This window comes from Haliotis cracherodii, unplaced genomic scaffold, assembly GCF_022045235.1.
Source record: "Haliotis cracherodii isolate W230 unplaced genomic scaffold, xgHalCrac1.p SCAF_7, whole genome shotgun sequence".
NCBI lineage: Eukaryota > Metazoa > Mollusca > Gastropoda > Lepetellida > Haliotidae > Haliotis > Haliotis cracherodii.
Window position 1 is genome coordinate 33325805 of NW_027266330.1, and position 26323 is coordinate 33352127.

Below are 26323 nucleotides of genomic sequence, written 5' to 3' on the forward strand. Positions count from 1 at the left end.
ATGTTGCACCATCAGGCTCATTCCTGGTAAATCTACAAGTTAATGTTCAACGACATCATAGATCTGGGTTGTCATCTAGCTTGTATCTACTCTACAGCGGGACTCAATCAAATTTCAAAACACAGTAGGTTTATCTCCTAAATAATATACTTTAAGCTCTGTAGATTCGTGAGGATTAGATAAAGTTTTCCATCGATGTAACTGTTTTGATTGCTTCATGGGGAATGTTTTAACTGGCAAGTGTTTAGTCAACATTTGGCACAAAGACAGACAGCTTGGGTTTAGGTTTTACAAACTATCAATATGAAAGTATAGCATATTATGCATTATTCATTACTTCATAAGACGGCTAAGCATGCTGATTATACCGTAGAAATTAAGAATAATAAGAATTCTGAACTATATTTAAAGTTATGTGTTATCATAGATTCAAGCAAGTTATAAAATATATTCTAAAAGTAACTAAGTGGTATTGTTTGATTATATTATATCATGTGCTGTGCTGTTCTGTGGTTTGTTGTGTTGTGTGGTGGGAGATTATGGGACGTGATCCTACACTAAAGGAAAACTATCACAGGGCCTGTTTCGTTCTTATCAGGATCAATATCCATTAGCTCGTACTGGTGTGCTTCCGGTTGTCCCGCTGGATATTCCTCTTCTTTCTTATCTGTTTCTTGCCTGTAAGAAAAATCATGTGTGTGTCGTCATTGGTAATAGGACATAGGGATATTATCTCCGTGTTCAGGGAGGTGTGGGGTGTGGAGTGTGGGGATTTTATCGAAAAAAGGAAATTGTCCCTGGAAAGGCTTGAAAAACATTATTATGCTTCAGACTGTTGACAGAAATAATAAACAGAATATCAAATTGTCGGTCCTTAGCATATATATAAAATAGGATACGTCACAGTGCTCAGATGAGAGCATATATGTTAAATATAACAGAAAGCATTCTTAATTTGCCTTGCTCATTGTTTACATAAAACACTTGAATATAAACCTTTTGGTGCGTCCGTAGCATCCAATGCATACAGCTACCATGATGCCAACCAGGCCACACGCTGATGATGTTCCGATAATGATCAGTGGAAGGCTCTGAGAGGTAGGCTCTGTGGAAACAATAATGTTATCAAGTTTAATTATATTGTTAATGTGAACGTATACGTATATGTCGCTAATAAACACCAGGATAGTGGCACAGTAAAATAGTTTACATGCAGGGCCTATATATCAATAGGTGCAATACCTAAAACCTTGAACTTATGACACAAAGTACCTACAAATGGACAGATGTTCAAATAGTATGCGTAAATAAATTATCTGTGATCAAGTAAAGTGGATGACCAAATGTTTATCATATATTTGTATTCTCCGTTCCTACATCTCAGGGTAAATTAGATTGAGTCATTTTGGAACATTAGAGAAGGTTTAATGAAAACCCATAAAATCAACACCTGTGACCCATTCTAACCTTATCTCTAAACTTATTGTTATAAATCAGAACCCTACCAGTGTGACATTGAACAAAGTCTAATCATCATTCATCTCGAGACAGCTGATAACCTTTCTACGAGTGAGCGAGTGAGTGAGTGAGTATGGTTTTACGCCGCTTTTAGCAATATTCCAGCAATATCAAGGCGGGGGACACCAGAAACGGGCTTCACATATTGTACCCATGTCGGGAATCGAACCCGGGTCTTCGGCGTTACGAGCGATCGCTTTCTATGAAGAAGGATATTGGTCATCAATTACATCAACGGAACATCACATTCACACACAAATGAGTTATCTTATAAATTTGTTGATGTATTATTCTATTCCATTGATGCATCTGTTTTAATTCCTTCACGGGGATAGCCCGTAATTGTCAGGTTTCAGATGGTCAGTGTTTAGTCAACATCTTGTTAAAGAAGTTTGGGTTTAGTTTTTCTAAACTATTGACATGAATGTATAACATATCATGATCTTTATTACCGTCAATGCATATCCCACAGGTAGTTCTCAGAGTGACATTCATGATCAATGCAGTTTCCAAAGCTTGAACAGTCCGACCCAGCATAACCTGGTATACAATCATCTACACACGCCCCTAAATCAGTGCAGGACATATTTACACACTTCGAGTTACATCGAGATGAGCAATTAGAAAAATACCATCCGACATTACAACCATGGATACGATCTCCTGAATAGTTGTCACATTCGAGGATGTAATTGTTTGGGGGTGGGGGGTGGGGGGGATTTCTGGCAAATGCTGGGACAGAAGTTGCGTGAGGGCCAGCGCTACAGTTTTTACTGCACACCTTGTCACACCAGTAACCATAAATTCCAAATAAATAGGCCTTACCACATGTAATTTCCTTGACGCAGGTATCTATAGGACAGTCACTTGAACAGGTAGACTTGCATCTTTGATCAGTAATGTTGCATCCTTTGGTGCAGGTTCCAGACTCCTGGTCACAAATCCCATCAATGCAAATCTCACAGGTTGTGTTACAAAATGCACCGTAATAACCATTAGCACACCCTTTCGCACAGGTTCCGTCCTCAGAGAAACAAATATGCTCGATGCAGTTTTCCAAGCATGAACAGTCTGAACCAGCATATCCTGGTGCACAGCCAGCTACACACGTCCCTGAATCAGTGCAGGACATATTTACACACATTGGGTTACATTGAGTTGAGCAGTTGGCTCCAAACCACCCGCCATTACAGCCATGAATACAGAATCCTGTCATGTGGTCACATTCGGGACTACACTTCTTTGAAGCATTTCTGTCACATGCGTCAGGACCAGCGCGGCAGTTTTCACTGCACACCTTTTCACACCAGTGACCATAAAATCCGCGATTACAGCCTTCTTTGCATCCGGTCTTGCATGTTCCTTTACAATTCTCACATGACATCTCACAGTTGGGACCAGTGTATGGCGAATGACACTGGTCACATATTCCAGTGCTTCTATTGCACAATTTACATTGTCCAGAACAGTTCTTGCAGTCAAGGCCATAGTAGGAGTCCACGCATCCAGAAACACAGGATGAACCCAGCTGGCAGTACTTACCGACACACCCTCCTTTGCATTCTGTACACTGTCTCCAGTTCTCATCACATGGTATGTTGCACCTTGTACCTTGGAATCCTGAAATACAGCCATGGGTGCATACCTCGGTTCCACCGTCTGTGAGTAGTTCACACGATCTATTTCTGCAGCCACTGCTGCACTTAGATATGCATCTCTTGCCGAAATACCCAGGGTCACAATCTGATGTGCAGTAACCTTTATCGTCACAGCTTACGCAGTTCCGGCTATAATCGCAGGGTTTTGCTGAAAAGAAATAACAAACATTTAGATCGGACAGAGGTAACCAAACAGGCAAAGCTATGAGAGCAAATTGTGATGCTTCAGATGACTGCGTAGTAGTCATAGTAATATTGAAAGTAGGATATTGGATCCATGATTGTTGTGGACTTTTGAAACCTTCATGTTAATGATTGAAAATAAGTCCAGGTTGAAATTAATATGCTTTGCTTGCTTGTTTGTTGTTAAACGCCGCGCTTAGCAATATTCCAGCTATATGACGACGGTCTGTAAACAATCGAATCGGGACTAGACAATTCAGTGATTAACATCATGAGCATCGATCCATGCAAATGGGATACGATGTCATGTATCAACCAAGTCAGTGAGCCTGACCACCCCATCCCGTTTGTCGCCTCATAAGACAAGCATACTCGCCTTTTACGGTATGCGTGGGTTGCTGAAGACCGATTCTACCACGGATCTTCACGGGTCGAAACAAATATGCAAAGTATATGATAAATTAGGCTCCTATAGTCACAAAACCAAGAACGTTTATCTTTCGAAGCATAATCCTGGTCGAGACAATGAATATCTGCAAACCTACCTTGTATGAAAAGTAGAACGGGTGCAAAGCATAGGATCACCACAGAAGTCATGATAAGTCTGAAAATGGAAAATAATATATTCCCACCTATCAGCACAACAAACATATTACTGTATTACTCGAAAGAAGTATATGTTAAATCTACTTACTGTAAATTAGAAAGGAACATTTTCAATGTTGGTGTATCAAGCTATAGCAATTGATATGGCCTCAGGATGTTTACTTGTGCGAGTTGTAATCGCGGAATCAGACTTCATATTGGCAGTTAACTTTCAACTTCCCTATAAGGGGGAAGTGTGAAATGAACCTGCATATTAATAAAACATGTGCTCTCTTATGAGAAGAGTTATCTTTTAGTCATGTTGCAAAAATGTACTTAATGATTTTATCTTTCTATTAGCTACGTTATCAGACTGGTTTGTTTTGTTTTTTCATGTAAAACATTACCAAATGATTCCCCGTTTGAACACCGTTTCTGTTACGATTATATTTCAAAATGTTTGGTTTTTAAACAAATACACGAGTTATACCAGAAACATTATATCTGACGTGGACGCGTATAGTAATGTATTTTTACTCACCTAAATTGTGAAAGAAATAAGTTTAAAGTTGGAAAAAAAACATCACTGGCACAAATATGGTGTACAGACTCTTCCCTCATTGTGCAACCTGGCAGTACACTGTACAACATCCACTCATATCCCTGTGGTTACAGGTAACAATGATACTTACATACTGGTGGCAGTGATGATATCAGTAGGGTTATGAAGGTGACACGTGGTGGGAAGACGCTTGTGGCCAACTGATCCAAGGATGGCCACACTCATTAACATCACAAAGATCGAGGTTGTAGTTGTTGTGGCGATAAATCTGATGATACCAAAACCTAATATTTTGTAATACCGATATACGACTTACTTGAACACACATTGGAGAGTCTGTATACTCTTTCGTTCGCAAATCCTGCGCTAGATCAAACACTACTACAATAATCACAGGGCACTTGGACAAAATTTAGTAAACTATGTGAATCATTCGACAGCATCTGAGATACAGGCATATTTTGTTGACGCTTCTCAGGTGTTGCTTGAAAGTTAGAAGGGTGTATTGGGAGAAGATCAATCAGATGAGAGTGAATAGTTGCGCACTGCTACCAACGATCCCATGTCCAGAGAATGACCAACAATAATTCCGTCAGCAAATGATGTTATTACCCGTTCGAGCTGATATTTATTTAACTTTGCGTCGTCAATGGTTTAGTGATAAATGTGATTTAGTACATTTGGCATCAATCAAGCCAACTGTTTTACATATTCTCTGTGTGGTAGTCACAAGCTTATGTCATCCCAAAGGTTGACCACAAAACCACAGAAACTATCTGGATGGTAAATTCATCAATCACAAATAAATGGCTTCTTTTAGATTACAATGGACACAGTGAGCAATACTTTCTGGACAATTTCACAACGCATACGTTAGGATTGTCCGCTTGTTCGCTAGTACCAAGTTGTTTATTGTCCAGTCTGCAACGAACCTCCACCGTTTCGTTTAGACGCTCGTTCAATGTACATTAGTTAATTTCATCATCACTTTGACAGTTCTAAAACTATGAATCAGGTTGCTCCAAGGTCCAACTTCAAAAACGAGGTGTGCCCCCACGGCACCAAAGCAAACACCGGAAAGCTCATCCCGCTAATCTTGTAAAATCTCTTTCGCTTTCGTTGAGGTTTCTGATCAAAACGACTCCCAGAGCACAAGGACCTCCCAGTTGAACACAGGATTCATATTCTCGCTACAGCGATGGGTTCATCAACAACCTTAAAAGTATGCATGTGATCGTACTCTCAATAACAATGACCAGTTTGACAGGTCACATGTTGTTATGATAAGCCTTAAAAAACTGATTGGCTGTGACAGCCCTGTTTCCTTTACTTGTAGTGTTTTCCGGGGATAGTATCGTAGTCCCTGATTACATATGATAATAATGGTTAGTCTATTAGTGTATGATATTACAATGTATCCCAGTTTGATATCACTCTCCCTATTTCATTATTATATATTTGTATGTTTGTTCAGGGTATGTTCAGTTGAGATGTTGGCAGAAACAATACTAGTACACATGTAAATAAAGCTGTTTCAACAATACCTGTATATATGTAAATAAATCTGTAAGTACTTGTATGTACATGTCACAGTCAATGTTTCAGTCAGTATACTACTTAATGCAATCTCCTCATACTAATTTGGATCTATTTTGATCACAGTAACTTATATAAGAAATTCAACAGTGAATTGATTGGTTCTTCAAACATGAAAGAATACTAGAGTCCCTTTATATGTTACTTATTTTTATTGACATAACGAGCAGTTCAGCTACAGAACATCCAGAATATATTGTGAACAAACATATGACTTAGTGATATTGTTTGCACATAGGTTTTCGCAGTTGTTACAGGTGAACAAATATACTCACATGCAAAAGAAACGCGAGTCGATTATGCAAGATACATGTTACTTATTTTCAACTGTAAAGACAAGACATGCTAATATGGCAAGATTGAAAAAAAATGGACTAAAGACAGTTTAATGGATTAAAAGGTAGATGACATAATTATTTTTTTCAAATGTTAAGGTCTTACACAGTTTCGGGTCAATACCCAAAATGTCAGTCAATACCTGGTGTGACCACCATTAGCATTGATCACTGCCACACATCTCCTGTACATTGAGTAGATCAGACGATTTGTGAAGGCCCTAGGGGTCTTCCTGCACACATCCAGAGAAGCTGTGCGTAGTTCATCGGCAGTTGTAGGGACTGGGCGCACATTGTGCAGACGCCCTTGAACCTCATCCCACAAGTGTTCGATGGGGTTCAGATCAGGGCTGAGGGCTGGCCACGGATGTTGTGTTGTTGCAGAAAGGCCATGGTAGCTCTGGCAACATGGGAACGAGCGTTGTCCTACTGGAAAATGTGTTGTTGATCTTGGACGTGGAGTTTGATCACTTGGTCGATATACCCCGTGTCCCCGTCCTTGACCAACATTCAGAAAGCACATGGGTCCAAGTCTCGCATTAAGTCCAATCACTGCCCATATCATGACGCTAGGTCCACCCTATGGATCCCTTTCCAAACGTTTCTGTCAGCGAAACGATCACCTCGACTCCTCCAAATTCTGACTCTTCCGCCTGCATGGGAGACACAAAAGCGACTTTCATCAGTGAAGATGACAAGCCTCCACTCACGATGACGCCAATTGTGATGACCCTGTGCCTACTGAAGTCGTGCTTGTCGATGCCGTGGTAGGAAAACAGGACGGCGTGCTGGTCGGCGACATCTGAGGTTGTTGAAACGGAGACGTCGGATCACAGTGTCCCGGCTAATGTGTCGATTATGTGTTCCTATGGTCTGACGAGCAGCTTGGTGTTGACGGGTAATCTGCCGATCTAGTCGAGGTGTGGTGACCTCTCCGCTCCGAGGAAGGTCATCTGTGGTCTGTGTAGCATTGTATCGTTGCAGGAGACGGTAAATTGTGGTTATGTGAACGTTGAAATGCGGGGCAACATCTTGGACAGACTCTCCAGCTTCCAAACATCCGATAGCCTGGTTTCTCTGAATTCTCTGAGTAAGGCGTGGCATTGTTGACCAAGGAGTGGTAGGTCTAAGAATCGTCCCCAGTTTTATACCCACTACAGTTCGTGACAGTTCGTGCATTTTCGATTTTTCGCGAGAAATGGGTGCATGATACCCACATATTCATTGAAATGGTGCGTTTTGGCGATTCGTTTTTTATGTTGCGTTCTTACTCGGGGCTTCCAAAATGCAACCAAACTTATCGATAACACCATCAGGCTTCACTACATGCTAAAACTCGTATCAATTTATGGTTCCGTGTTTGATACCTATTTGCTCAAAACCACTTGCGTTTCTTTTGCGTGTGAGTATACATCATCAGTCAAAATTGTGGACAGCTATTTTTGTCACATGTAAGTCTGGAGTAGCACCTGCTGTTGCATCTTAAACCTGCTTTGTAAAATTTTGCATCCAATGTCTAACACTGTTTGCCGCTTACTACACAACAACATTTTGGTAAATCTCTGACCGCCGCACTTGGACTCATTTTGCACTCCCTGTCGGAGGCCCAGGTCTTTGTCTTTACACGTGTCCTAAATGCTGTACAGGTTGAACTGGGTTCTGCTGCTACCTGATACAGGTCAATGTTGTCTCTGTCTACAATGACGCCCATGATATTACGAGGGTCGCCTTTACAACGACAGACAAGCGGGATCGCAACTGTTACATTATCACCAGGGTTGCCAGGAACGTGCAGAAAACGACTGCGCCTGAGCATGCATTCCGCCTGTGCAAGTTGACCATCTGCTGCCCTATGTTGCTGGACCTGGATGTTTAGTTCAATGGTCCTTAGCTGAACCTCTGGGTCATCTTCAGTCTCTTCAGATGTCTGTTGCAACTATGTGGCGATTTCACTTGTCTGATTTGTGGGAGTGTATGCTGCGATAAGAACGTCTTCAGACACCGTTCTCTCGAGAGGTTCCGTTGGTATGGAATAGGTACGAAGTCAAACTTCGGCTTCAGTACCAAACCAGGATTTGTATGGTGACTGCTAGATAACAGAATGGTGGCTGCTGCATTTTTGGAATTGTTCAATACGGAGTCCCATAGACCAGTCTGTTGAATCATTGTCCCCTAACCACGCAATGAGCATGTCCTGTACGTCACAGTTTAAACGTTCAACTGAACCTTGGCTTTGTGGGTGTTTTGGTTTTCAATGTACCATCAGGCCATAGAAGCATGAACTCAGAGATAACAAATGCAGTAAATTCCCCACCATTATCACTCTGCTAAACTGAGGTGGGCCAAGCAATACATAATTACCACCAACTCAAAAGCCAACTTCTGCAGCGCGTTTAGATGTCACTGGACGCGACACACAATACTTAGTAAGATGGTCCTGATATACCTGTATCCACTTGTACGAGCTATAAGCCATTGACTGCATGTCGACAAGGTCCACCTGGCCTCCAGATCCAAAGTCCCTGGACATTGGACTGTATTTAACAACTACGCCCTTTGCTGTGATGCGTTTAGGCTTCTTCAGACATTCAGTGCAAAGCAGTACAGCCCTACTACCTCACGAAAGATATTAGCATAATTAATGCTCTCACCATTTTGTCACGATCAGCATGACCAGTTGAAACGTGACCTCTCTTAATGCTGCCAAATATATCATTGATTGGGCAAAGTATATGAGTTCTTGAGCACTGTCAATGCATTTACGAAAGAACTTTTCAATATCACCATGAAGAATTTCATACCGGCCAAAAATGTAACACTATGTCTTAGCAGAACAAGCTTCTTAGGGTCCTTCAAAAAACGCACTTTGTTTGTTATTGGGCAATAATAAGGATTTGTTGTCAGAATATTTCTTTTTCAACAGCTGTTAATGAAATGAAGCTTCCAACAACGGTTTACTATTACTGTCCATTTTTTATTAGGTCTTATAAGTATGTATGCTAGTTGCCTCAGGCCAGCAGCGGTATTATATGTGCATTATCTCTATATTATCTACTTATTATCAGTGACGATAAAAGATTGTACTTGTTGTTACCCTGCCTGGTGCTCAGCATTTTGTAAGGGACTGGTCGTGTAGGGTATTCATGTTAAACTGTGGCATGGACTCTCAGTGGGCAAGCACTATAAAATCGGCATTAGTCCGGACTAGTACAAGCATACACACGCAAATAGACACACACACTCAAACACTCACACACACGCACGCACGCACGCACGCACGCACACACACACACACACACACACACACACACACACACACACACGTTCATACATGTGGCTATATAAGTGCAATAATTATTAATCTGTAATGAACAACATCCCTATTGTGACATTGAATAAGATTTAATGCAAAGTTACGTTTTTTTTACCAAATCTGTAACAATTTCGATTTGCAACAGATAAAAGGCTCCTGCAAGTGTTCAAATGGTTTAATTTGCCAGACTGACTTCAGAAAATGCGTAAATTCATAAAAGACATGAACATGCCAAAATGTCAATTTACAAATCAATAGCGTGTGTGTCCACCTCTGGTTGCGATGCAAGCAACACATGGTCTCATGGAATGGACCAGGCGTCGCACAAAGTCCTGTGGGGTATCTGTCCATATCTGCTGGAGCATGTTTCGAAGTTCCTGGAGTGTCTGTGGAAAGCGTGGTTGACCTCGAAGGCGCCGATCCATCACTTCCCACATGTGCTGGATTGGTGAGAGATCAGGGGAGCGAGCCGGCCAGGGGATGACATTCACGTTGTTTTGTTGAAGATCATCCTGCACAAGTCGAGCAATATGAGGCTGGGCGTTGTCATGTTGAAAGCTAATGCCTGGGCCATGACGACGCAAAAACGGTAGAACAACAGGGCCGATGATCTCGTCGCGGTAGCGCTGTCCATTGAGATTTCCTTCTACCAAACTGTCTATCAAACTTCTATCAAACGGGTCCTCTGTCTTGCTGTAGTCCCACCCGAAACCATAACGCTGCCGTCCCAGAACCGATCTTTTTCAATGACACAATGATTGGCGTAACGTCCACCTCGACGTCGGTACACTCGAATCCGTCCATCGCTGTGGCTGGGGTGAAAACAAGACTCGTCAGTGAATAGAACTTGTCCCCACTGCATGGCCGTCTAGGATAGACGCTGTCTACACCACTGTAGACGTGCTTGACGGTGGTTTCATGTCAAAATGGGACGTCTGGCGGGTATTCTGGGGACAATCCCTGCACATCTGAGGCGACGACGTACGGTTTGTGAAAGATGCTTCTTGCAGCCAGTGTTGATGGCTGGAATCGATTTTGTAGGCGTGTTGCTCGAATCCAGTTATCTTATCGATGATTGGTTACGTGTGGCCTGCCACTCCGAGGAAGGTCTCTGACTGCATGCGTATGTTGCCAACGTTGCCATAAACACCAAATGGTGTTTCTATGGACGTTAAATTGTCTTGCAACATCATGTTGACTCGATCCTGCTTCAGGCATACCAATGGCTCTCAGACGCTCATTTTCGGACAGGCCTGGCATTTCGTAATGTTGAATAATTGCGTAACTTTGTTGCTTTTCTGGGTGGTTGTTGTCAGCACGATGCTAAACAATGCATATGGAATCCCGTTAACCCACATGTTTTTATACCCATTCTTTGGTAGTGAATGCATGGGGATTGCATAAAAGTCAACTTTTGCATGGAATGCATGCTTTTCTGTAGCAGTAGCGTTTTTTGTGACTTGATTCCATACATGTACTACAAGATTGAAAACCAAACTTCACTTTTTTTTAAATACACTAAAATATTGGTGTCACATGAACTTTTGTTGTTGAGTATATTATAATCTATTAATCTATTTATGATAAGGAAATAAATCGCATGGTTTAGTTTTGAGTGTCTCGATGGACCGAACTTTACAACTCGCTGTTCGGAAGCTAAATGAAGGAGATGAAAGTACGGAAACCTTTTAGGGCCATTTCTTTGTTTTTTTGTTATTTTTCTTGAAATTTGAAGATATTATGTTAAAGTTTGAAGATGCAAAGTTGAACTATCAAGTGGGAAACTTAAAATTTCAACTTATTATCTTGAAATTTCATCTTAGTATGTATATTGAACTTTCAAGATACTAAGTTGAAATTTCAAGGTGATAAGTTGAAATTTTAAGATTCTAACTTGACATTTCAACCTAGTATCTTCAAACTTCAACATAACATCTTGAAATTTCAAGTAAGTATGTTTCAATTTGAAAAAAACAAAATAAAAAAAACAATTGGCCCTAAAAGGCTTCCGTATGATAGAGATTGTTCGTAGAAATTATATTTCCCGTTTACGAGGAAGTATCACCCATATTCAAGGGACATGTTTGTACGTTGACTGTAAGGTCGCCAACGCATTTAAACACAACAAAACTGATTTTCATGTTTAATTTCCTGTTTAGATTGTACTGACACATTCGCACATGGGAGTGTTTTCAACCTCATGCAAAATAATTCACTACAACTGTGAACCTTTAACTTTCTATAAAGAGAAATATATGGTGCTAAGCCATCTTCACAAATAAAGGTTTATCAAAATCACATGGCGGGTCCGTCCTGCTCTCTTCATTGTCATCCAGCTTGAGATTGCCCACCGAGGCCCACTACTTTTATTACTGCAGAATGTCGGGAAATCCCAATATTATAGTCGAGGGAATTCCCTTTCTGCTCACGTGTATCGTCACGCACAGGACATTTACCGACTTCCGTGCATATTCATTGCCCAAACTACCCTTTGAAACCGAAGGCTCGCTCGCCTCGGTTCAGCTTTTATGTCTTCGGGTTTCATTTCTAACTAGCATTTTTCCAACTGTGTTTTACAGTAATCAGGGAAGTAATGTTTGAATTTGGCGGTAACTGACCATGTTATTTGAAACAGCCGCCTTCTCTCGGACATATTTCTTCCAGGGCCGTAACAGTCTGACTGTTGCAGATCTTTTCGCCCCTTGCCTTAATTGACAGGTCCAATGAACATTGTTTTGATCCTACTCTCCGTTGATTGGCTACTGACTGTGTAGGCGTGGAAAGTTATGTGCATAAATTAAACGATCACCTGACTCATGTCACGCCACTGTATGTATTCCTACACCTGGAATGTTTATCAATATCGTCATTTTTGTCTGTTTTGATATATACAACAGTTTTTGGTTAAACTATTGTAGATAAAAGATGTTTTACGTCGTCGAATGTCATAAGCATAGACTGTGTATTGTTTTCGTTTCATTGAGGTATGAATCGAAAAACCGATGTGCAAACTTTTGTACGCGGATTCATACAGTTTGCACATCGGTTTTCCGATTCATACCTCAATGAACCGAAAACAATACACAGTCAATCCCTAAATATTATTATCAAACGTCATTACACCTGACAGTTTTATAACATCAGCATCAAACAGACAGGGATATTGCTCTAATAGTGTGTATGTCATCCACTTTTACAATTAAACTTGCCTAGCAGGTGAGGGCACTAAAGCTGTGATGGCCATTAACAGATATCAGAGGACAGTTTGAGATGTACCATGCAAGGAACTATTCCCTCCTATTCTGTGTTATGGTGCTGAGTGAGTGAGTGAGTGAGTATGGTTTTACGCCGCTTTTAGCAATATTCCAGCAATATCACGGCGGGGGACACCAGAAGTGGGCTTCACACATTGTACCCATGTCGGGAATCGAACCCAGATCTTCGACGTGACGAGCGAACGCTTTAACCACCAGGCTACCCGACCGCCCCCAATTAAACATGAAGGCAATACTGTTGATGATGATGATTATAACGATGATAATAATAGCAGCATATGGTTAAATAAAATAGCAATTCTATGTGGCAGTTGTAATAATGATAATAATAATAATAATAATAATAATAATAATAATAATAATAATAATAATAATAATATTGTCATACAAAAACCTACACAGGCTGTAACTGTAAGGTTGTCCGTAAAAAAATGAGTACAATGCTGTTATTAACAGCTTTAGTAACTGTTTTGTTTGTTTTTGTATGAACGCTATCATTCATAGTCAAGAGTTTGAAGAAAAAGTCACTCATCGATGATGACACACAGTGTGATTACTTTTCTAAGCATGCATTTAAGCTCGTGGCAAAACATTTCCTCGTGGAAACATATTCAAACTGGTTTCGTTCTTCGGGAAGACATGCAACACAAAGTTGACTGCAACTAAAGACTATCAATCCCATTAGGCAAAGTTATTCATGGAATGTTCTCTGTACATGAGAGCCCCCAGTCGAACCCTAAGTGAAGTGTTCACGTGACCCAACTGAATCCGAAACAGACCAAATGAAAAAACAACTTCCCTATTTCCCTATTTATGATCGATTGCAGTGACCGTCATTTCGAAGGTGGGACTCTCAACATGCATGTTGCGACTGTGTGGAGGATCTCTTACAATGCAGGGGAGACAAGCCATTCATATACCGATGGCGTAGATCTTTTTCAGCACAAGGGAGATAACCCATGCATATAGCGACTGTTAAGAAGATCTCGGACCAAGTTTTCCACAGCGATAGCGATCGTGGAGCTCTCTATACTATCGCTGCCCCCAGTCAAAACTCCCCACTGTGATAGGTGGCTACAACCATGCTAGTCGCAACCGGCCGACGGTTATGTTTACAAACAAGTGGTGACTGCCATGACGCCAAATACTCTCACCCCTGCTAAATTATTTTCTTTGTTTGTCAATTTTGAATTTCTATTTCATTTCAACTATCATGTAATTGGTATAGTAAGAATGTAAGGGGGAAGTTGGGTGATTTTCCCTTCGTCTGCAATCTCGAACCAATCTATATAAACAAAACGAAAGGTAGATTCGTTTGGGAAATATGGTCAGTCGTAAACCTTACAAAAATGAACTATGATGGCATTCCCAAAGACAAAAACAAAAGAATAAGCATTGCTACATTTGAGGTTAGAGGGCACATTTCAAGATTCTTGTAATGTCCGCACCCACAGTGGTGGCAGTGATGTTACCGAGAGTGCAACGAAGGAGTCACGCGCTGGGAAGGAGCTTGGATCTCTAACAACACAGGGGAGACAAGCCAGTCATGTAGCGATTGCGATGATTTGTTACAGCGCAAGGGAGACAACCCATGTATGGAGCGACTGTGTGATAGGAGGTCAAAACCATGCTTGGAGTTGAAGTTGCAACCGACTGACCGTTATGTTAAATGCCATGTAAATGAGGTTTAACACCGCGTTCAAGATATTTTCATATAGACAGTGTTTGTTTGTTGTTTAACGCCGCACTCATCAGTATTCGAGCCCTATGACGGCAGTCTGTAAATAATCGAGTTTGGACCAGACAATCCAGTAATCCAGTAATCCTGGGATACGATAACATGTATCAACCAAGTCAGCGAGCCTGACCACCCGATCCCGTTACTCCTCTTATGACAAGTATAGTCGCCTTTTACAGCAAGTTGTTGATAAAGAGACTCTGAGATTGTCTGAACAAATATCAAAGAATCGAGAACTGAACCGATTCTGCTCCGTTCACTTAAGGATTGAAGTTGTATTTGTTGACGTTCATCAACTGATGAAGACAGTGCCTCACGTGAGCAAATTTATCATGAAGCGCTTCAGATAGGACGATCCATTTCGCTTTTACTTCCTTTTTATGAAGTACGATTTCATAATTTCTTGTGGTTATTTTTATACCTAAACGTAAACAGTTTCAATATTGATATTTCTGTTGGAGTAGTTTAGTTCCTCGAGAACAAAATACCACGAAGATTCATTGGACTTATCCCCAGCTTATTCTCACCAAGAATGACTTCGATAACGTCGGAGAAAGACGTCATTTGTATTTGTATTTAAGGATTGAAATTGTATTTGTTGACGCTCATCAGCTGATGAAGACAGTGCCTCATCTGAGCAAATTCCATACATTGACAGATACATTAATCATAACAAAACAATCCATTAAACATCAAACTTTAATTATTGAAAGCGAACTATATCAAAGCGGGGAGTCTTGACGTCGTGACGTCATCCGTCCCAAACATTCCGTTTGGAGTGACATCCCTTGGTTTTACAAACGGCAGAAAATGGCGGCTACCGCAATGTCATTCGTTTGAAATATAAGTTGTCCCCAGTAAAGTTAGCATTGGAATTGGAAAGAAATCCAGACCCGGCTCATGCTGAAAATGGATATATATTAACGTTCTGTGAAAGTTTGATGTGTGTTTGAGTCATACTACGGCTGCTGTTGACGGGGATTACCGCTTGAGGCGGCGCGGTTGGATTTACTGAGTCACGATAGTGTGGAGCTCGGTGATTTCTTTTGGAGAGTAGTGTATTCTCTGTTATAGCTTCAAATGGACGCTTCATTTCGGTGACCCGACATATACATGATCTGTCTGATTTCAAAGCCTGCAAGGCGGTCGGGTAGCCTGGTGGTTAAAGCGTTCGCTCGTCACGCCAAAGACCCGGGTTCGATTCCCGACATGGGTACAATGTGGGAAGCCCATTTCTGGTGTCCCACGCCGTGATATTGCAACCGACTGACAGTTATGTTAAATGCCATGTAAAATGAGGTTTAACACCGCGTTCAAGATGTTTTCATATAGACAGTGTTTGTTTGTTGTTTAACGCCGCACTCATCAGTATTCGAGCCCTATGACGGCAGTCTGTAAATAATCGAGTTTGGACCAGACAATCCAGTAATCCAGTAATCCTGGGATACGATAACATATCATGTACGGTTGGATTTACTGAGTCACGATAGTGTGGAGCTCGGTGATTTCTTTTGGAGAGTAGTGTATTCTCTGTTATAGCTTCAAATGGACGCTTCATTTCGGTGACCCGACATATACATGATCTGTCTGATTTCAAAGCCTGCAAGGCGGTCGGGTAGCCTGGTGGTTAAAGCGTTCGCTCGTCACGCCGAAGACCCGGGTTCGATTCCCGACATGGGTACAATGTGGGAAGCCCATTTCTGGTGTCCCCCGCCGTGATATTGCTGGAATATTGCTAAAAGCGGCGTAAAACCAAACTCACTCACTCAAAGCCTGCAATCATTCATCACCTACATCGATGTCGCTCTCAGTTTTTTCCCTAATATTATTTTTAATGTTATCTTTAGACATTGCGGAATTCCCCTAAAGTAGTTCTTAAGGTCTACGTGCGATTGACAACGTAATCATGTGACATAGTGACGTTCATTGAGAAATGAATGACAGTCAGCTTGGTGGTGTTCACCAAGGCGAGTCACCCGCTGCTGTCAATATAATAAATTGATGCAGCATCGACTGTGGAGAATGTGCCTTATGTTGTATGCTTTAGTGTAACTTGGTATACTCCCCATATTGCCAGGAAGGGCATTGCGATATAAATATACATCAACTGTTGAATTGTGAAGAGCGTTTTCTACAGAGAAATGTTATGTACAAAACGTTGTTGGAATCAGTTATGCTAGACCGGTTTATAAGACTGGAAGACTGTACGGAAGGCGCTATGGTCACACTCCGAGGTAGTATCACACATGTCGTAGAGGATATGGACCTTAAACTGTGCGACTAATTCTTAAGCATTGTGTCAAAAGAAATATGTTCATGGAACCTAAAATCTGTACTATACCTGTGAAAGAATATCAGCAATGTAAATAACCCATTCTAACTTACCTGTATAATCTGACAATTCATTGTTCATGTACATACATGTAATGCGTTGTGTTAACAATATGATAGTATTTGTAATCCATCCATCCATCCATCCATCCAATCCAATCTAATCCATCCATCCATCCATCCATCCATCCATCCATCCAATCCAATCCAATCTAATCCATCCATCCATCCATCCATCCATCCATTCATTCATGTACCGAGGCAGGACGCTGAACAATACATTGTAGTTCAACTCAGGAGACTTGCTGCTAGGTATACATGTCCCGCGGCAGTGCGCTGAAAAAACACTATAGTTGGGGGTTTTTTTTGGCAGTATGATGTATGCGCGTAGCCTACTGTAGAATTGTATGTATAACACAATACTCATTCATATTGCAGTCACTTTATTTCAGAACAAAACATCTTATATGGGTTATGCATTGTAGATAACAACAATAACCGAGTAACCGAGTACAATAATTGTCCTGAATGGTTACAATTATTGGATTTCTATATCAGGTGAAATATGAATGTTTCGAAAACTTCTAAGGTAGAATGAGCAAAGAAAAGTATTGTCCTTTATATTATTAAAGGTTCATTATTCATGTCCATGCATTGGAATAGGATCTTCAACTGCTGTGCTGTTCTCGTCCATCAACAGGGAGCCAGGTACATGTTTCCCCATCTTTACAACAGTTGCAATGGTTTTGTTCATCTTGTGGATCGGCTGGTTCTGAAAGAGACAATTTTTCCATGAGCGAACCTTACACGATAATGCAGAACTAGAGAATATCACCATCATCTGAGAGTATCTTTTGATCAAGTATACCAACACTTTTCGACAAAAGTTTAAAACACCTCGATACACATAGTAGTTAGAAGTAGGTCTGCAAAACAATCGGATGCAATTCTTTGTAGCAGTATCTCGCCTGTAGATCACACCATGTAGATGATAGAAAACAATACTGCCATTGTGAAAAAATATTGTGCCACGTATAGCTGTGTTCCAAAGATATTTGAGCTGTTGTGATGTTTCACATTTCATAGTCAGAACGCCTCCAAACCTGTGGTCACTAGCGGCTATTGCAGTTGTACATTGACGAGAGTTACAACACACCGAGATAAATAGACTAAAGTATTTGCTTTATTGGTTGTGTAAGACATACATCTATTTTGCTATTGAATATTAGCTAGAGAAGAGTAGAATTCCTTTTAGCAAGATACAGGTTACACTGACGACCGCAATATTATTTTTTTTTAAGCGAAAGAACGAAAAATAATGTTAATAACGTCATGAAGTAAGAACTTGTTTACTCACAAAAAAGCCATTTTCCCGTAGACCCCCAACCCGTTGCCACGCCCACATAGCTGATCAGTGTTGGAGATGGGTCTCTCCAAGACATGAACTGACGTCTCCCGACCTCTGTGCCAGCACCAACGGCGATTGTACCATCGCTGAAGCTGATCCAGAAGGGCAGGTGCTTGTTCCCTGACAGTGGAGCGTGACGCGCACGCGCAAGGTTTCTCCCTTGCTTCCTGTCTCTGATGACAGACTGGGTGTTTCGCCAGCCTCCGATGACGATTTCGTACATGTTTTGGTCGTAGTCGCCTTTGTTGCGTAGTAACGCAATGTGAGCGTCATTGGTAGTCTTTACCCAAAAGGTGAAGGATGTTCGTCCATTGAGGTGAAATCCACGGTCATGGAGGGAGTGGTAGTGGTAGTCGTTGGCCGTTTCCAAACAAACCAGTGGAAGGATGCGCTCTGAAATAGGAACTTTGGAAATACAGTTGTGTTATTGTGCTTATGTTGGAGAAAACACAGATTCGGGGTAGTTTTGGTGCTTGACTAATGTTTATACAGACATCCAATCGGTTTTCTTTCTGGTCAGGTAGTAAATGCAAAACAACAACACATATTCATCCCATACTCAACAATATTAAAAAAAGCAAACATTTTGTCAACTAAACTTCTCTTCATATACTTAAACATGCCCAGAAGTGCACACCTAGCCCAGTCGTCCGCTTGTATTTTTATTGATAAAACGTTTTAAAAAATGCCTTTATAATCGTCAGCATTTCTGCAATATTCACCGTGAAAGTGTCTACAATCAGCGCATGGCACGCTGTGAAATACCCTACAAAGAGGAATAAAGCACAACTCACTCCATCAACCAGATACTACTTCTGACGGTGACGATAAGCTACTTACCAAACTGCCACAGTCCCGTTGACCCCCATCCAGTAGACACAGCGATGAACCTGACGGTGTGAGGGGAGGGGTCTCTCCACGACATGAACCTCCCAACTCCGACCTCCGTCCCTGCCCCAACAGAGATCACACCATTCTCCCAAGAAATCCAGAAATCACGGAACTTGGATGCACTCAAAGGTGTGTGGCGAACTGTTACTCTGTTGGCGTGCTGCATGCCTGTTCTGATAACTGATTGGGTGTTGCCCCATCCGCCAATCACCACCTCGTATATGTTCTGATCGGTTACTCCATCATCCCGTAGCAGGGCCAGGTGAGCATCGTTTGACGCGCGGACCTTGGAGAAAGCAACTTAACTGTACAACACGGAATTTATAGAATATTTTGTTCTTATGATCATTCTCTTACCTATAAAAAACGTGTGGCTGGTTCGAACTGATAACATTTGTACTGACCGTTTACAAAGGAACTGTATAAATTCATGTGTAAACATATATGACAATGTGTTAATTCTTGGTTGATTCAATTTGGTCGGGTTGTCAATCGTGCCATCGGACGTGTGCATCATTCTTTGGGCGTTGGTTTTAATAACAACCACCGGATATTTTAGGACTACTTAGCACATACTCGATTATTTACAGGCTGCCGAGATATAGCTTGAATTAACCGACTGTGCAATAAACAACAAAACAAACAAGGCTTACCTTGAACGTGAATGACGTGGCTCCAGGCGCCAAATCCACACCCAGATTATGAAGCGACTGGTATCGGTAAACTGTGTTCGTCGCAAGTGAGACATCAGAAGACAGGGCTGATCCACACGCATTGTAGAAAATAATACGATTAAACAAATAAAATACCGATAATTAACGTTTTCTATTAGATTTCTGTTCAGAAAATGCGGCCCCAGCTGAACGTTGCAAATCTCACATAATGAGTGTAAAGGTGAAAACAGATTTAAAATTGAGAAACGGATGTCACACAAAAAAACATTTCTTGTCATTCACATCATTGTTTACTGCAGACGGTGACAATAAGCTACTTACCAAACTGCCACTGACCCGTTGACCCCCATCCAGTAGACACAGCGATGAACCTGACGGCGTGAGGGGATGGGTCTCTCCACGACATGAACCTCCCAACTCCGACCTCCGTCCCTGCCCCAACAGAGATCACACCATTCTCCCAAGAAATCCAGAAATCACGGAACTGGGTTGCACTCAAAGGTGTGTGGCGAACTGTTACTCTGTTGGTGTGCTGCATGCCTGTTCTGATAACTGATTGGGTGTTGCCCCATCCGCCAATCACCACCTCGTATATGTTCTGATCGGTTACTCCATCATCCCGTAGCAGGGCCAGGTGAGCATCGTTTGACGCGCGGACCTTGGAGAAAGCAACTTAACTGTACAACACGGAATTTATAAATAAAATCACTTTTCTTTCTGGCTTACCTAGGGGCAGTGGGGTGGGTAGTCCAGCGGTTAAAGCGTTCGCTCGTCACACCGACGACCCTGGTTCGAATCCTCACATGGGCACAATGCGTGAAGCTCTTTCCTGGTGTCCCTCACCGTGATATTGCTTGAATATTGCAAACCGTACTCACACCCACACACCCTGACTCACCTTGAACTTGAATGACGTGGCGCCAGGAGCCAAATCTACGCCCTGTTCGTGGAGGGACTGGTAGCTGTAAGTTGTGGTAGTCGCAAGTTCCACGTAGGCTACACCACATGTAATGTAGAAAATGTCACATTAGAAACGTGAAATCCTTATCTTTTAATCAAAAGAATCGCAGCAGCATATGGAAAATGCTTAATCTATGTTAAGTTCACAGATTTCTTATGGAATATTATATGAGAGTAGGCTAGTTACAACTAAGGTCATCTGGTGTATCACAAACACCCTTGCACAAAACATAATGAAAGTGTACAATAAAGTACAATGTATTCATGTAGAATGTATGGCACCTTTGACCTTTACTTTACTTAACGTTATGTTTAATTACGATAAATTAATCTGACGCAACTTACTGACGTTATACCCTAGTACAACGCAAACTCAAAGGACTATAACATGACGTTAACGCCACAACACCCTCATGACTGGATGGTAATATCACGTCTTCAACGTTGAAAATCATCAGGGCACTCACACAGGCACAACCAATGTATCAAATAGAAGGTGACGTGGAAGCTGATAGTCCAAAGATTAAGTCTGTAATTCTGTTTGTTTTTCAGAGAATGTGACATCAAACTAAACAGTGAAATGTGCTCTCCCTGGGTGCACATAAAGTTACTACGAACATAAGGTACATATCACCCTTTGCAGAAGGTAATACTGACCTATTGGTAATATCATCACGAACATAAGGTACATATTACCCTCTGACAGAAGGTGGTACTGACCTATTAGTAATGTCATCACGAACATAAGGTACATATTACCCTGTGACAGAAGGTGGTACTGACCTATTAGTAATGTTACAACGAACATAAGGTACATATTACCCTTTAGGAGAAGGTGGTACTATAAGAAATGTCATCACGAACAAATGGTACATATTACCCTTTGGCAGAAGGTGGTACTGACCTATTAGTAATGTCACCACGAACATAAGGAACATATTACCCTTTAGGAGAAGGTGGTACTATAAGTAATGTCATCACGAACATAAGGTACATATTACCCCTGCAGAAGGTGGCACTGACCTATTAGTAATGTCACCACGAACATAGGGTACATATTACCCTTTGGCATAAGGTGGTACTGCTCTGTTAGTAATGTCACCAAGAACATAGGGTACATATTACCCTTTGGCACAAGGTGGTACTGCTCTGTTAGTAATGTCACCACGAACATAGGGTACATATTACCCTTTGGCAGAAGGTGGTGCTGACCTATTAGTAATGTCATCACGAATATAAGGTACATATTACCCTTTAGGGGAAGGGGGTACTATTAGTAATGTCATCACGAACATAAAGTACATATTACCCTTTGGCAGAAGGTGGCACTGACCTATTAGTAATGTCATCACGAACAAAGGGTACATATGACCCTTTGGCAGAAGGTAACTATAAGGAGGACTGAAAACAGTAACTTGCCCTATTCTGTCAAGGATCGTGTCCGATCGTGTGATTATTCGGGAGTCTCTCAACATTCAGCCTTAAGAGTCCCAGGTAGAACCATTGGCCCTAGGGTACAACTGCTCAAATTATTGCCAGTGAGAGATGTTTTTCTACGTTAATGGCCCTCTGCTCTTTAGTAGCCTGTGACCTGTGTGAAGTACAGAAGAATCACTTTACGGAGCTCAAGGATTGTCCTAAATACTCACGCAGACAAATCCCGTTAGCGACAGATGGTACTAGTGCAACAGCCACCAGCGTCGTCAGCAACTGCATCGTCGCCATCATTCTTTCTGCAATACGTACATATTGGTGAGTGCCATGTTCACTTATCTAATGACCACCTATTGCTGAGTGATATGTTCGCTGTTATAATGTGTACATTTTGTTGAGTGTCATGTCGAGTAGGTGGGGAGATCAAATATCGTCACTATCGAGGTTTCTGATAATGAGGTATCACCATTTGCAACTTTGTCACCCGATAGGGGCGAATAAATGAAGACGTGGAGACGCTAAAACAAATGGCTGTTTTTCTGATTTTTATTCAGGCTATCCTGCCGACAAAGTATTTGTGTACCCCACATCAAGATATCGAATACATATGTTTCTCTCACCAAGTGACGAGGGCAAAGTGAAAATATCTCATCCCCCCCCACCCTTGGTGAAGACAAATGTGCATGAATGATATTCTTGTATGAACAAATAACGATATGAGGCTATAAGAGTTTATATACCGAGGTTTTTTCTGAAGTTGAGAAAAAGGATATTGTCATTGCAATGAACATATCGCTTGATATTTCACTGTAAATTGCTCATTTAACCTCGAGACGGTTCGTTTTGAAAAACGCCGTTATTATTACTTGACCAGCGTGTATTCTCTACCTTCCAACAGAGGTCTCGAAGTTTCAAGAATATTTTTTGTTAATTCTGATTTGTATATAATCATATATATGATAAAGAATTTTCGTGACCCTAAATATTTTTTGCTACTTATTTTATACATTTAATTTTTTCGCAAACACAAAACTACTTTTTAAGTCGCAAATACAAGTGGAGGTGAACCGTCCCTGTGTGTAAGGTAGGGAGAATTTCATTTCAAGGTTTTACATTGTAAAGAAATAATTTAATTTTCTGGTAGACACACAAACACTCAAAGTACATAATAAATAGGACATTCCACGTGTCTCGTGAAATATCATGTTTCTTTCATCTCGTGCCGGGGGGAAAAGGAGATATTTCTTGGGACACATGAAATATCCTCTATATATCGTAATTTGTTCACAAAAAATATGATTCATGTATATTAGTCTTCACTTTGATGAAATAAAAAATTATGCACTTTTGTTTCCATTTTCCATAAGTCTATCAACTATTTTGTGTTTCGAATATGATCAGTGATGGGAGCGGTTTGACTCTACAGTTCGTGGTTTGTAACACAAGATGACGCGCAATCACATGAATAACAAAATATATGTCAGTAAAGAATGTTCATGGTGTTATCCGCATAACATTATATACAAGTACAAACATAACTGGAATCACATACATTAATTGATAACTGATAAATATTAATCAATAATGGTGATATGAAGTATATGTCTTCACAGATTGATAAGTCTGTGCACAAAAATAGTAGTTTTTCAGCGTTCAGTTGTTTCACAAAGCGCCTGTAAACATTTCCTGTAAAGAACACAATCAGTACTCGGTAGAAGTTGTTTTGCATATACAAGTTTAATTACTTCTCATGAAAGTTAAGTGTAACATTTCCAACATTTTAAAACATATCAAGTTGTAAGAGTTTACAGATAAATTAACACGGTAACCCCTTCCTATGTACTATAGACTATCCGTGATAACATGTGTTTAACTAAACATAACAGTGCGATAGTGAATATGATTCTGTTTCCATACCTGTAAGTCGTCAAACGTGTTCGCACTGTACTGTAGCCGGCGTCAGCTGAACGTTTTTTTTGTGACATCCCTGTGACTTATATACAGTGAAGACCCGGATGAACGTTTTATCACGCGCAGTTAAACTGTCCAGGATTTCTTGGAAACGCGCTATATATAACGCCTGCCTTGTTATGCATGCCCGTCAATCTGAACGTTCATGTGATATATTGTTTAGTGTGTTGAAGGTTCCGGCCCAGTTCCATGAATTGCACGCTCCTCCGGATCACGAAACTACATAAAGCACATATATGACGTCAATCTATTGTTTAAACGATACATTATTTTTCACTTATAGACTACTGGACGTCAATTATGTACACTCGGAATTAACGGAACCGTTTGTATTTTGACAGTAAAATGAAATATTTCAAATTTTGTAGAAAACATGAGTCGCAAGGGGGGCACTGACCCGCAGTTTAAAATTTGGAGCCGTCCAAAAGTCGACCTCATATAGTGACAGAAAAATGTAACAATAACTATTAAATAATTTCAAATATTTGTATAATTTTTAAAAGCTCAGTAAATATTATGTAGAATGTTTTGTTACATTATGTTACCTGCAACGATGTTCATATACATGTAAATATTATTACGGAAGGCTTTGGGGAGAAAAACTGACTGACTGACTGACTGAGTATGGTTTTACGTCGATTTTAGCAATATTCCAGCAATATCACGGCGTGGGACACAAGAAATGGGCTTCACACATTGTACCCATGTCGGGAATCGAACCCGGGTCTTCGGCGTGACGAGCGAACGCTTTAACCACTAGGCTACCCGGCCGTCCCTGGGGAGAAAAAAAAACGGGAGACGCATAAGATGTCCTTGTTCAGGGCTCTGTTTCCTGTCGCACCTGTAAGCATATTGACAACTGTTCTAGCGATTGATTAAGTCCTCGTTTAGGGCGCCATTACATAATGAATTTCTGGTCTGTTTTTCAAATACGTTCTGCAAAAGAATGCTTTGTCACAGTCTAACAGTGGGATGTGCTTCAAGGTTACTAGAATGTCTGCTCATATATATCCACTCAAATGTGTCTCCTCGATTACCAACCAACTGTGTCTGTTAAACTGTTTATATCTACATATCTACTCGAATATATACTCGATTATCTATAATGTCCATTCCCGTATGTTCATCCGTATGTCAAACTCGTATATTTACTCGTCTAATGTCTACTAGAAAGTGTCCTTGAATGCCTACTCGTATGTTAACTCGAATGTCTACAAGTGTTCGTTTCCTATGTCTGCTTGATTGTTCATTCGAAATTCTATATATCGCTTTGTCAACTCGAATATCTACGTGAATCTCTAGTCGTATCTTAACTCGGATGCATCTACTCAATGTCTGCTCATATTTTTACTCGAATGTCTTCTGGTGTGTCTGCTCGAATATGTAAATCCTAATGACTACACGAATGTCTCACTGAATGTTTACGGGAAAGTGTATGTGTACCCGAATGTCTGTCTATCCGTATGTGTACCCGAATGTCTATTCGTATGTGTACCCGAATGTCTGTCTATTCGTATGTGTACCCGAATGTCTGTCTATCCGTATGTGTACCCGAATGTCTGTCTATCCGTATGTGTACCCGAATGTCTATTCGTATGTGTACCCGAATGTCTGTCTATCCGTATTTGTACTCGAATGTCTATCCGTATGTGTACCCGAATGTCTGTCTATCCGTATGTGTACTCGAATGTCTATTCGTATGTGTACCCGAATGTCTGTCTATCCGTATGTGTACCCGAATGTCTATTCGTATGTGTACCCGAATGTCTGTCTATTCGTATGTGTACCCGAATGTCTGTCTATCCGTATGTGTACCCGAATGTCTGTCTATCCGTATGTGTACCCGAATGTCTATTCGTATGTGTACCCGAATGTCTGTCTATCCGTATTT

At 41.0% G+C, this 26323-nt stretch overlaps 2 protein-coding genes across 4 annotated transcripts; both read right to left on the minus strand.

Moving 5' to 3' along the window:
- Positions 1 to 557: 557 nt before the first annotated feature.
- On the minus strand, positions 558 to 4073 carry LOC139449125 (cell death abnormality protein 1-like). Its single transcript, XM_071230609.1, has 5 exons — positions 4054 to 4073; positions 3905 to 3963; positions 2344 to 3324; positions 997 to 1105; positions 558 to 678 (listed from the first exon to the last, which is right to left on the minus strand). Exons 1-5 carry the CDS (start codon positions 4071 to 4073, stop codon positions 558 to 560), a joined length of 1290 nt encoding a protein of 429 aa, XP_071086710.1.
- Positions 4074 to 17534: 13461 nt separating this feature from the next.
- LOC139447307 (uncharacterized) lies at positions 17535 to 24440 on the minus strand. 3 transcript variants are annotated; one of them, XM_071228611.1, is made up of 8 exons: positions 24379 to 24440; positions 22677 to 22760; positions 20966 to 21063; positions 20389 to 20725; positions 20047 to 20153; positions 19343 to 19679; positions 18452 to 18895; positions 17535 to 17866 (listed from the first exon to the last, which is right to left on the minus strand). In XM_071228611.1, coding segments are annotated over exons 2-8 (1404 nt in total). In that variant the 5' UTR covers positions 22756 to 22760; positions 24379 to 24440; the 3' UTR covers positions 17535 to 17864. The 3 variants fall into 3 exon arrangements, with proteins under 3 accessions (XP_071084712.1, XP_071084710.1, XP_071084711.1); XM_071228609.1 differs by lacking the exon at positions 17535 to 17866 and having other exon boundaries at positions 18444 to 18895; XM_071228610.1 differs by lacking the exons at positions 17535 to 17866; positions 24379 to 24440 and having other exon boundaries at positions 18444 to 18895; positions 22677 to 22845.
- Between the last annotated feature and the right edge of the window lie 1883 nt (positions 24441 to 26323).